We start from the raw sequence: 12,428 nt of genomic DNA on the forward strand, positions 1-12,428 counted from the left end.
AACATCTCCTTTTAGCCTTCACAAAGCCTGAGGAGTTATCAATATTTTACAAACGAAAAAAAACTAGGTTCAGCAAAGTTAAGAACTTTCTCAACAACACCATGGTGGGTGGAGCTGGAATCAAAACCCAGATCTCTTAACCATTACCCTTAACCATGCCCATCTTTTATTAACTAAAAACAAACAAAAACAAACAACCCTCCCTCAAAGCCACAAAAGGGTGGTCTGGGTCATGGAGTACATAATGAAATTGCCAGATGTATTGGGGGTTGCTTAGTTAATCTGCTTGTGTCACGGAGTAATAGGGTGCTGGAGAGGAACTTAAGAGACTGAGGTTTATTCCACCTTTATTTGTGAGTTTTTGTTTGGTTTTGTTTTGAGACAGGATCTTGCTCTGTCACCAGGCTGAAGTGCCATGGCACAATCATAGCTTACTGTAACCTCGAGCTCCTGGGCTCAAGCGATTCTCTTGCCTCAGCCTTCAGAGTAGCTTGGACTACAGGTGTATGCCACTATGTCTGGCTATTATTTTTTTCTTTTAATTTTTTGTAGAGATAGAATCTCACCATGTTGCCCAGGCTGGTCTCAAACTTCTGGCCTCAAGCAATCCTCCCACTTTGACCTCCCAAAGTGTTGGGATTACAGGTGTGAACCACTGCTCTCAGCCCTGTTTGTGACTTTTGATGTGAGCCAAAGAAAATCACTTAAGGCCTCCATGCTTATTACATTCCTTAAAAATGGTTTCTCATAGCTGGAATTGAGACATGTCTTTGATTACTATGATCTTCAAGCTTTTGGAGTTCAGTGGAAGCCAGGTCCATTAGTTTGGATGATTGTTCATCAAATATTTATTGTCTTGTGGGCCAAATACACTTCCCCATCCCACTGAGTTGAGTTTGGCCATGTAATTTGCTTTGGCCAAAGGAATGGCAGCAGAGGTGGTGTGAGCAAAGATCTGAAACACGCTTATGTGGCAGGGCTTGCTTTCTTGGTTTCTGCTAGTGTCATTAAAATAACATGGCCTGGTAGCCTGCTGGTCCAAATGAGGGCCTTGTGGAACAGACTAAGACCCATGTGTAACTTTCAAGATAATAGGGATGAGCCCTTGAGGGATAACAACTAACTATATTAGAGTAGGGTTAGAGCTCTTGACTGTCATTTTTTTTTTTTTTTTTAATGTATAGAATCGAAGTTGTTTAGTGAGATCTGGCAGGAGTTCTACTAGCCTCAGGTGACTATGTGTGAATTATGCTGGATTAAGTTCTGTTAAATTCTGACACTATCTTGTGAATGGGCTGATGCTAGGATGAAGATGAAGACAGAATCTGTTTGATAGGCTAGAATCGAAGATGGCTTCCCAACTCTGGTCTGCAGAAAATTCAGGGCATGATACCTAGCTGGCCCTGACTAGTGGGGATGAGATGCTCTGACATCAAGTTTTCAGGAAAAGAGCTCCTGATTAAATAATTTGACCTGGGTGAATTCCAGCGATCCGCTGCAGACATTATTATAATCTCCACACAACAAAGTAAATTTCAGTTGGATTATAAGTATAATATGCCTGAAAAATCTTCTCTGACAATTTTGCCATCCATGGAGTTAAGGTACATATAAATAAAATATTGGTGTAGTTGCACATGGGGAAAGCTGTTTTTGAAGATTAAAAAAAAGAAATTATGAAGGAAAATATTAGTACATTTGATTGCCAAAAATTTAAATTGAGTGTATATCAGGAACACTATAAAAAGAATAAAGATAAGGATGAGAGTAGATTTCTTATTGGAAATAATGCAAATTCAAAATAATGGAGCAACATTTAAACAAACTGAAAATCTTTTAAAAGGTCAGCCTAGAATTCCTTATTGAGTAAAAATATACTTGAAAAACAAAGGCAAATAAAGACCTTTTACAATAAAGATTTGAAAGCATTCATCAGGAGAAGACCTAGACTAGAAAAAATGTTCAAGGAAGTCCTTTAGAAGAACAATGAAACCAGATAGAAGTCTGGATATAAGAAAGGAACAAAGAGCTCCAGAAATGTATGTACATTAATTTAAATATTTTTTTTTATATTTAAGTTTCTTTAAAAGCAACAGTGAGAAGCAAAGATAGTAAAAACATATTGTGGAAATTATAACATATATAGGGGTAAAATGTAGGACAATACTTGCACAAAGGACAGAAGAGGGGAAAAAATGGGAGAACGCCATTGTAAGGTTCTTATGTTATAGGCAAGTAGTATAATACCAAATAAAAATAGACTGTGATCTTAAGATATATATTGGAAACCCCAAAGCTAGAACTGTAGGATATCCATAGATTATTGGATATTCATAACACACTTCTAAATAACCCATGGTACAAAGAAAAATAAAAATAGAAATAAAGTATTTTGACTCAACTAAAAATGAAAACATCACATATCAAAATTTGTGGGATGTAGCTAAACCATTTTTAGAGGGAAATTACTAATTTATTATTAAATTGCACTAAATGGCTATTAAAGAAGAAATGCCTCAAGTCATTGACTTCAGCTTCTCCTTTAAGAAACTTGCAAGAATGAATGAAATTGAAAGTAAGCAGAAGAAAGGAAACAATAAAGACCAGAGAAGTAATAAAGTAGAAAATGTAAAAATAATAGAGAAAAATCAATAAAACCAAAAGCTGGTTCTTTAACAACAATAAAATTGATTTAAAAAGACTTCTAGTCAGGCTGATCAGAAAAGATAAGATATAAATTATCAGTATCAATAATAAGAGAGGTGGCATTACTACAGAGTCTATAGATATTAAAAGGATAATGAAACATTGTGAACAGCTTTATGCTAATAAACTACCAATACTCACTCAAAAAGCAATAATGTGAATACCCCTGCATCTATTAATGAAAGTAAACTTGTAATTAAATAGCTTCCATGAAAAAAACTCCTGTTCAGATAGCTTCACTGGGGAATTCTATGACACATTTATGGAAGAAATAAAGCCAATTCTAAACAAACACTTCCAGAAGACGGAAGAGGAATAAATATCTCCCAACTCATTTTATGAGGCCCGCATTACTCTAATACCAAAACTAGACATCAACAATATAGCAAAAGAAAATAATAACCCAATATTCCTCATGAACACAGATGTAAAATTTCTTAAAATTTTAGCAAATTGAATCTAAAATATATAAAAAAAGATAATAAATCACGACAAAATAGAATTCATCCCAGGAATGCAAAGTTGATTTAATATTAGAAAACACAATTCTCCAAATTAACAGACTGAAAAAAACCCCATATGATCATCTCAATGGATCCAGAAAAGGTCCTGGGCAAACTGGGAATAGAGAGAATTTCATTAACCTGCATACAGCATTTATGAAAGATCTAGCAGCTTTATTTTTAATAGCTAAAAAGACAACCTAAGTGTCCATCAACAGATAAATGAATCCTCAAGATGGAATTCTACACAGCAATGAAAAGGAATGAACTTTTTCCCCACAGTTCACAGAAGTTTTTCTTTTTGTCTTAGTTTTTAAAATAATGTCAACTTTTATTTGAGAGTACATGTGCAGGTTTGTTACATAGGTATATTGCCTGATGCTGCCAGGTAGTGAGCATAGTACTCAATAGGTAGATTTTCAGCTTTAGTCTCCCTCCTCCCACACTCCTCCTCCTTCTAGTGGTCCCCAGTGTCTATTGTTCCCATCTTTATGTTTGTTTGAACCCAAGATTTAGTTCCCATTTATAAGTGAGAATATATGGTACTTGGCTTTCTGTTCCTTCATTACTTTGCTTAGGATAATGGCCTGCAGCTACATCCATGTTGCTGCAAAGGACATGATTTCCTTCTTCTTTAGAGTTCTGTAGGAGTCCATGATGTATATGTACCACATTTTCTTTATCCAATCCACTGTTGATGGGCACCTAGGTTGATTCCATGTAATTGCTATTGTGATTGGTGCTGTGATGAACATATGAGTGCATGTGTCTTTTTTGTAGAATGATTTATTTTTCCTTTGCATATACACCCACTAAGGGGTGTGCTAGGTCGAACTGTAATTCTGTTTTTAGTAGGAATGAACTTTTAATATACAAAATGACATGGATAAGTCTCAAGATAATTGTGCTGAAAAAATAAGTTAGACCAAAAATAAAAGCATATATTGTATAATGCCTTTTATATAAAATTATAGAAATGCAAGTGAATCTATAACAAAACAGAAAGATCAGTCGTTACCTGGGTTGGGGAGAAGGGATGGGTGGAAAAGATAGATTACAAAGGGGGATGAGGAAGCTTTTGGGGTAACAGATAGTTCATTACCTTGACAGTGGTGATGGTTTCATGAGTCAATGTAGTTCAGAGAGTCAGAGGACAGATCAGAAAGTGCTCAGAAAAAGGAAGAGCAGGGGCTTCCAATATTATGCAGACCTATATTAATATCAACAGAGGCACCAAGACTGTTGGCAAATACTCTAAACATCTGAAGACAGAGAATGAGAATCCCCTTTAATTATCTATTGTGCCTGAAATCAAGGAAGTTACCATTATAGTAAAGACCAGGGCGAGAAATACAGAATTAAAGACTCAGGACAATCAAGTGGCACTAAAGAGGAACTAACACTTTTGAACACCTGTCGTGTGCCAGGCACTATGAGAGATGTTTTACATGTATCATCACTCTATGTGTTACAGTCTTGATATACACTGTCTCTAACCCTCACACCAACCCTATACATATAATTATTCCTAGTTAAAGATAAGGACCAGGAAGCTTTTTTAGGTTAAGTGACTTGTTTAAGGTCAATAAACAAGTAAATAGAGTAATATAAGATGTGTAAAAGAATTGTAAGAGTAAATAGGCTGAGGATGGTGGTTGATGCCTGTAATCCCAGCACTTCGGGAGGCTGAGGCAGGTGGATCACTTGAGGTCAGGAGTTCAAAACCAGCCTGGCCAACATGGTGAAACTCCATCTTTACTAAAAATACAAAAAAAAAAAAAAAAAAAAAGTTAGGTGTGGTGGCAGGCGCCCGTAATCCCAGCTACATGGAAGGCTAAGGCAGGAGAATCTCTTGAACCCAGGAGGCGGAAGTTGTAGTGAGCTGCAACCATGCCATTGCACTCCAGCCTGGGTAACAAGAGTGAGACTCCGTATAAAAAAAGAAAAAAAAAAATTAATAATTAAAAAGAATGGGAACTGAATATACCCAAGCATGTGGGGAGAGGGTGATTTTGATTTTGAATGCAGTTATTAGAGAATCCTCTTATTTAACTCCCCTCATAATATCAAGCCGAGATTTTCCAAGAGGAAGGTACATTTCTTCTGGAGATGAGAATAAAGACCAGGAAGTTCAGTTACTCCTCCTGGATGAAAACTTTTCCTTTACTTTCAATTTTAGATAATTAAGATTTTTTTTTTTTTTTTTTAAGGGAACTGGTTTGGTCCTTCAGATAACCTGGTTTGTTTAGGGTCTCTCAAGATGGAGTTGGAAAATTTAAGAAAACTCTTTCATGGTACTTGATTGCACTTCTCAATGGGAAAATGTGTTCTTTTAATATTTTTGCTTGGTGAGCCAATGTTCAGAGGGTAGTCAAATGAGTGAAAGAGGCTGTATGGTGCATTCATGGCTGGGGCTTGAACATCAGGGGTAGATTTTATGTTTCAAGAGAGGAGAGTTGAATGCCGGGAGGAAAATATAGAGGTACTTTGTGGAAAGGGAATTATTTATTGAACTGCCTTCTAAAGATTACAAAGGCCACAGTAGGCAGGAATTTTATTAGCCTTTGCATTTAAGTGGCCAGAGGCAGTTTTATTATTTCCAAGAAATGATCTATCAGAAAAAAAAGGCCACAGAAAGGATACTCAGACATTACACTTAGTAAATACACCCTCTGTACTATGAACTTCTTAAGTGCTCTCCCAAGTGTGATAACCTGATAACATAAAACAACAATATTCAGGGATTGTGGCTTTTAGTCCAAAGAGCAGTAAGAATTGGAATAGAGTCTAGAATGGTCCTGGGTAAGATATTTGATTCATTAGGTCAGATCTTACTGTGGTCAAATTATGTAGGTGAGCCAAAGGCCTTGCCTTCTTAGTTTAGTGTCTTACATACTTTTTGTTTCTTTAGAACCTGAATTAGTTGTCAGTACATTGCTTATTGATAATTCCATAATCCAGTAGCAATCAGGATGAAATCTTTAATTTTCTATGAATAAAGGAACACAATATACTTTACTTTTTAATAATACATTGTGTTTTTTTTTTTTTTTTAATTCCACCAGTTTCAAATGTTAGGTACTATTTCATCTTATTTCTAACACATTTATCTCTTGGGTTCTGGAACTTAGTTGGTTAATGTGAGGCTGCTACATTTGGTCTATCAACCTAACTGGAATCCCAACAAGATGTTGTTCCTGCTACATTTCCAGTTACTCTGTGAGCACTCCAGAAATACTGCTTGATGAAGGTAAGCCAGATTAACCAGAGACTGATCCCATTGTTTTCATGTTTTAAAACTAGTTTTTCAATTATTGATGCTATACTCCAAAAATATGGGAGGAAGATGGAAGTATTATTAAGATTAAATTCATGGTTGGCTTCTGTTCTATAAATTGCATTGGCCAGCACCTCTTCTGGGCGTTTTCCCAACATGAAGCTTATTGATGACACCACAACTGACTCTGAAGACAGGGTTAGTTCATGTGATATCTCGCCCTTACAAAAGTGGGCTTTCCTGAGTGAAAGAAACTTTTCATTGGTTCTAGAAAGAGTCCCCATTTTAAAATATGTGGTACATAGTTATGAAGGTTGCTTGACTGTTGCTTTCTGAGATGTCCCTAATTTATTATTATTATTTTAGATGAATGCAAGTGCCTATATAGTCAGACACAAATAATTATCTGCTCATGAATTATAGTGGGCTACTACTGCAATAATTGTTTAACATTTTAAAAAATAACTTGACGCCGGGCACGGTGGCTCATGCCTGTAATCCCAGCACTTTGGTACGCTGAGGCCTGCGGAGCACCTGAGATCAGGAGTTTGAGACCAGCCTGACCAACATGGAGGAGCCCCTCTCTCCTAAAAATACAAAATTAGCCACGTGTGGTGGCACATGCCTGTAATCCCAGGTACTTGCGAGGCTGAGGCAAAAGAATCGCTTGAACCCGGGAGGTGGAGGTTGCAGGGAGCCGAGATCATGCCATTGCTCTCCAGCATGGGCAACAAGAGTGAAACTGCATCTCAAAAAACAAAAACAAACTTGAGATTTAGACAAAAATTAATTATTTGTTTCTAAATATACTGTTATTCTCAATTTATGACAAGAGAATAATAAAAACTAGTATTTCCAAGATAAATCTTCAGACAAGATTCTGAAGTACTTTTCACATATTTAAATTATGACAGTTTATTATGCCAAATACCATGTTAAGTTAGGTCTTTGAGATACATTTTTTCATTTAATCCTCACAATGATCCAATGAGTAAATCTTACCTTATCCAGATGTCACCTATAAATAGACTTAGAGTGAAGAATTAAAGAACAAAGAAATAGGCCAAAAATAGGGTATGCCCTAGGCAGCATCTCTCTCTTACCAGCAGTTCCCTTCAAAATGAGATTTCAAAGTCAGAGCAACCCAGCCATAGTCACAGAATCATAAAATAGGAAAAGTTGTTAGATGAGACTCAACCTAGTGAAAACTAATATGATGATTATGGGAAAATAATTTAAATAACAAAATACTATAGATAAAAGGACTCTGAATTATATCCAGACTCATGCCTTACACTGAACTTCCAACATTTATATCTTTTCATTCATCTTTCTATGACTTCATTTGCTAGAATTTTAATAGAATTTCAGATATAGAATTTGCTCACTTCACTTCTTTTTTCCCCCTCCTCTTCAAGTTGAACATTTTTCTTGATCTTTTGGGAGGCAATAGCTTAACTCAAAAAAAGATGGATCTGTATCTGCATTTATAGGGATATTTGGTCTTTAAAAAGTGGAACTGTATTAGTCCTAATCCCCAGTTAGCTCAGGGGAATTCATTTGCCTTAAGGAGAGAAACTCAGCACTTCCCTATTTACTCTTGTGGTGGGATCATATTTTGACCTGTTAATCTCTTACCTTCCTATATTTTCCTCTTGCTCTTTCTCTCCATTCACACAGAGACTAGGCTCCACGTTCATTGTCCCAGGGAAGGCACATGGCAAGGCAGAAAGTAGCTGAGTCTACAAGTCTTTCTGGCTTTCGTTATCCAAAACCCTAAACCTTTAGAAGAAAGTGTTTGCCAGACAGAGGGTTTTGAAGAAAAAAAAAAAAAAACGGAGAAGAAATTTTCTCCAAACTGAAGAGACTGAAAAGAAATATTCTCTGGCTAGCAGGGGTAAGGAACATTCACACCTTGATGACTTGTTACGAGTATACGACTCTTGAGCTGGGTACAAATCCGGGCAAAGGCAGAGGAAAGCTGATGAAAGACTGATGTTAAGTATCCCTACGACTCCCCCTAATGGGGGCTCAGAATCAGAAATTATGTTACTACAGACAATAGAAGGTTATATCTCTAGTACACTTAAGTTTGTGGATTGAGATTCACATCTACCATACCAGTTAAAAATTTTTGTTATATTACATGTCTATATGTAGCTATAATGACGTCCATCAAAAAACAAAACCTGGAAATAACCTAGTGCTTGATTAAACCAGTTATGATATATGCATATATAAAAACTATTCAACTATTTGAAATATTTGTGAGGTGGCTTAATTATATAAAGATATTAAAATATTCTATGATATGAAAATACAAATAAGAAATATGGACAGTATGATCCAATTTTAAAAGAAAAAGGTACAAATAGGCATAAATAATAAACTAGAAGAATATATATAACATGAGTGACTTTAATTTTTCCCTTTAAATTTTTCTTCAGTTGTTAAATGTTCTATAAGTAACAGGTATTCTTCTTGTAATAAAAACAATACAATAAAAATCATAAAATAAAATGCATTTCATTTACACTGAAAATATGACACACTACTTTTATGGAGAAGGTCAGGGACAGAAGACTCCAACCCTTCTCAAACAATACTGCTGACATGGTGACTGTAATAATTCCTATACCTGCTAGGCTATTATTGCCAAAATGATGCTTAAAACAAAGCTGGAGAAAGAGCATGAAAATAAAAACATGAAATGTCAGAACTGGATAATAAGAAAAACCAAATATGCGCAACTTGGAATGGAGAAAGAGAACAATATCCTTATACATTTTTTTGTATCATGTCTTATATAAAGTAGGTGCTTAGCAAAGAGTGAATGAGCCTGGAAACAAACAAGGAAAGGACATTAATTGTCTAGCACTCTGGAATATAAAAAGGGCAAAGGAAGTTTTGCTTTATTAACTTGATATATTTTCTAAAGAAAACATTGGTGTTTACTGTTAAGGATCTCCAACATGGAGACTATTGAATGTCAGATGAGAATTTATGATAATAGGAGGCTATTTGGAGTATCCTGTTAGAAACTAGGATAAGGAATTCTGATTTTGACTTGATAACCAGAAGATTTACATACCAATATATAACATTAGGATACTTCTGCTGTACTTTTGGAGGACAACTAGATAGACTGAGGCAAAATGTACTCAAAGAAGAAAAATATTATGAATATGACATTTAATTTGAATTGCATTACATATTAAATATATTTGAACTAGTTATTGCTCAGTGCTTTTCTATATTAACAAATATATGATAACCAAAGTAGGTAACTTAGAATCACTCATTATTATTTAGCACTTACATACTTCCTAGTGTCTCGATAACTGCACATAACATTAATGTCAGATATACTAATGGGAGACTAAATTTCATTAGCTGTAAATTCCACACACTATAACTTCCAATGCCACTAAGAAACTTTATTATACATACTCTGATCAAATTGCTTTACTTTCGGCTGTGTCCTTGAAGCTGAAAACAAATGTGGAATTCTTATGAACATGAAACACCTCCATATAAGCATTGTTTCTCTGCCTAGTTAAAATTGTACTCACCCTTGGGAGCGTCACTGAGTTTATTTCTTTGAAGAATGAGCACCTTCAGCAATGGAAACCTATTTCTGAAGCTGCTTCTGTGGCGTTTCACCCATGAGGACTTAGGACTGAGTAGATCCAAGGAGAGGGAGTGGATGGCATTGTTGCTGAGGTTTAACACTTCCAAAGCATGTAAGTATGCAAAAGGGCTTAAGGTTATTTTTGATATGAGATTGTTACTGAGGTCCAGATGTTTTATTTTCCACTCTTCTTTTTTCATGTGAAACTGTAAGGTAACTCTAAAGAAACTGAAACTTACATCCACAGTGGCTGCTGTTTGTGGTGTGTCCACAGGTATATCATGCTTTCCGGTAAAAGAACAATTTGTCAGAACATATTCATTCCATTGGCATTCAGAATTGAATAAAATATTACTTTTTCTTGATGCATTTGTCATTATTCCAGTAAAATAAAGACCTATAACTATGGTAATGACTCTGAAACAGAGGTTTTTCATAATGCCTGGAAAAAGGAAAATGAATTGACTTATTCACAATAATATAAAAAAACTAACAGCAAATAAGCAGAAATTTTAATTTTCAATTTAAGATTTAGGAAAGTTATCCTGGTTGCCAATTTAAGCGAATGTTTGATTTCTTACTGGGGCATGAAAATGTAGCTACCAAAATGACATAGCCATAGTATAAAATTACATTTTTGTCACATTTTAAAGAAAGGACTCCCCTGATTTTTCGGAAAATACATATTCACTTAGGCCTTACCTCTGCATCTGCTTTTCCAGTATTGTTCACTCTGCAGTGTGCTTTGGGATGAATGAAACCTTACCAAGATTAAAGACTTCCCTGTTTCCTTGCAGGCCATTAATACAGAGCAAAGTCTACTATGCTTATCTACAACATCATAATCAACCATGTGGTTTATTACATAAATGACAACCAGTTACACTAAACCATGACCCTCCATAACTCTACGACTAAAAAGTTCAACTCACAAAAAGAGGCTCTTATTTTTCATAACTAGAAGAATTACAAGCTTTGCTGTGTGGCTTTTGTGACTTTTCAAATCATTATGAAATCATTTAGATATATACAACATAATGTGTTATCAAATACATGTTCTGGCTCTGAACCATGAAGATGTAATAAGATACAGAAACACTGAGTATCTTTTGTACCAAAAATTTTTGAGAAGAAATTGAAAGTTTTTATAAAAGAAATGTGTTACAATTCCTGAATGTATCATAAAAGTAATTTTAAAAATGGGTAATTTTTGTGATGTTTTAAACTAAATTCCACTTAAAAACCACTGTGTACAAATAATCCATTAATGAGTATATGAGTTTCCAAGAAATCATCCCTTCCTCTGTTCTAATGGCACTCAGTTTAGTTTTCATCACTGCAGCAGTCTGAAACACTAAAATGACTTAACTGAGTTTCTTGCCTCTGCCTCTTGACTTTTCTTCTTCATGATCCATCCTAGGTGACTCCAAAGGATTATTTTCTTACAATAATGTTTTCCCTATATTATTTCGCCTATAGTCCAAATCCCTCAGGTTGGTATTCAAAGCCTGTGTTATCTAGGTAAACTTATGACCTAGCTTGATAAGTTCATGTGGAGCCACTAAAAGATGTGGCTTGTGCAAAGAATGATCTATGCATATCGCATGCTGAAATTCACTTTCAGTTCATTCCCAGTTCCAAGTTCAATGCCTTTTCCTCTGAGCCATAGTCTTGAGATGGAGTTTCGCTCTTGTTGCCCAGACTGGAGTGCAATGGCACCATCTCAGCTCACCACAACCTCTGCCTCCCGGGTTCAAGCAATTCTCCTGCCTCAGCCTCCCGAGTAGCTGGGATTACAGGCATGTGCCACCACACCCGGCTAATTTGTATTTTTAGTAGAGATGAGGTTTCTCCATGTTGGTCAGGCTGGTCTCGAACTCCTGACCTCAGGTGATCTACTCACCTTGGCCTCCCAAGGTGCTGGGATTACAGGCGTGAGCCACGGCACCCGGCTAGCCACAGTCTTAAGTATCCTTCCAGGCTCACCTCACATCCTATGTCCTGGTCATTTTTCCTGCTTTAGCCTCCATATTTGTCTATTTTTACAGAAATCTTTCAGTAAACACTGAAGGAATGGATACATATTAGTAACATTCAGCATTGTGATTGTTTTGCTTTGTATCTGTTCTGAACTCCTAAAAAAGAGAACATTATCTATCTATCTAATGTTTTATATTTTTAATAGTCTGCAGTCTGTCACTGGGTTATGCTGTTTCTGTGTAAATGAATGCATGGAGTGAAGAGAATGAAATTTACAATATAATTTTAAAACTTTTGTTTCATACAAGGTCAATCCTCCCATATTTTCAAG

At 35.7% G+C, this 12,428-nt stretch overlaps 1 protein-coding gene across 1 annotated transcript in view; it reads right to left on the minus strand.

Moving 5' to 3' along the window:
* The window catches only part of LRRC66 (leucine rich repeat containing 66), a 31,622-nt gene extending 19,759 nt beyond the window's left edge, over nt 1–11,863 (minus strand). The window contains exons 1-2 of the mRNA XM_003898904.4: nt 10,820–11,863; nt 10,059–10,559 (exon numbers count right to left, since the gene is read on the minus strand). Of these exons, the coding sequence (XP_003898953.3) occupies nt 10,059–10,559; nt 10,820–10,970 (652 nt within the window). The 5' untranslated portion in view covers nt 10,971–11,863. The remainder of the gene's footprint in view (nt 1–10,058; nt 10,560–10,819) is intronic.
* Between the last annotated feature and the right edge of the window lie 565 nt (nt 11,864–12,428).

The sequence above is a fragment of the Papio anubis genome, chromosome 3 (genome assembly GCF_008728515.1).
Source record: "Papio anubis isolate 15944 chromosome 3, Panubis1.0, whole genome shotgun sequence".
NCBI lineage: Eukaryota > Metazoa > Chordata > Mammalia > Primates > Cercopithecidae > Papio > Papio anubis.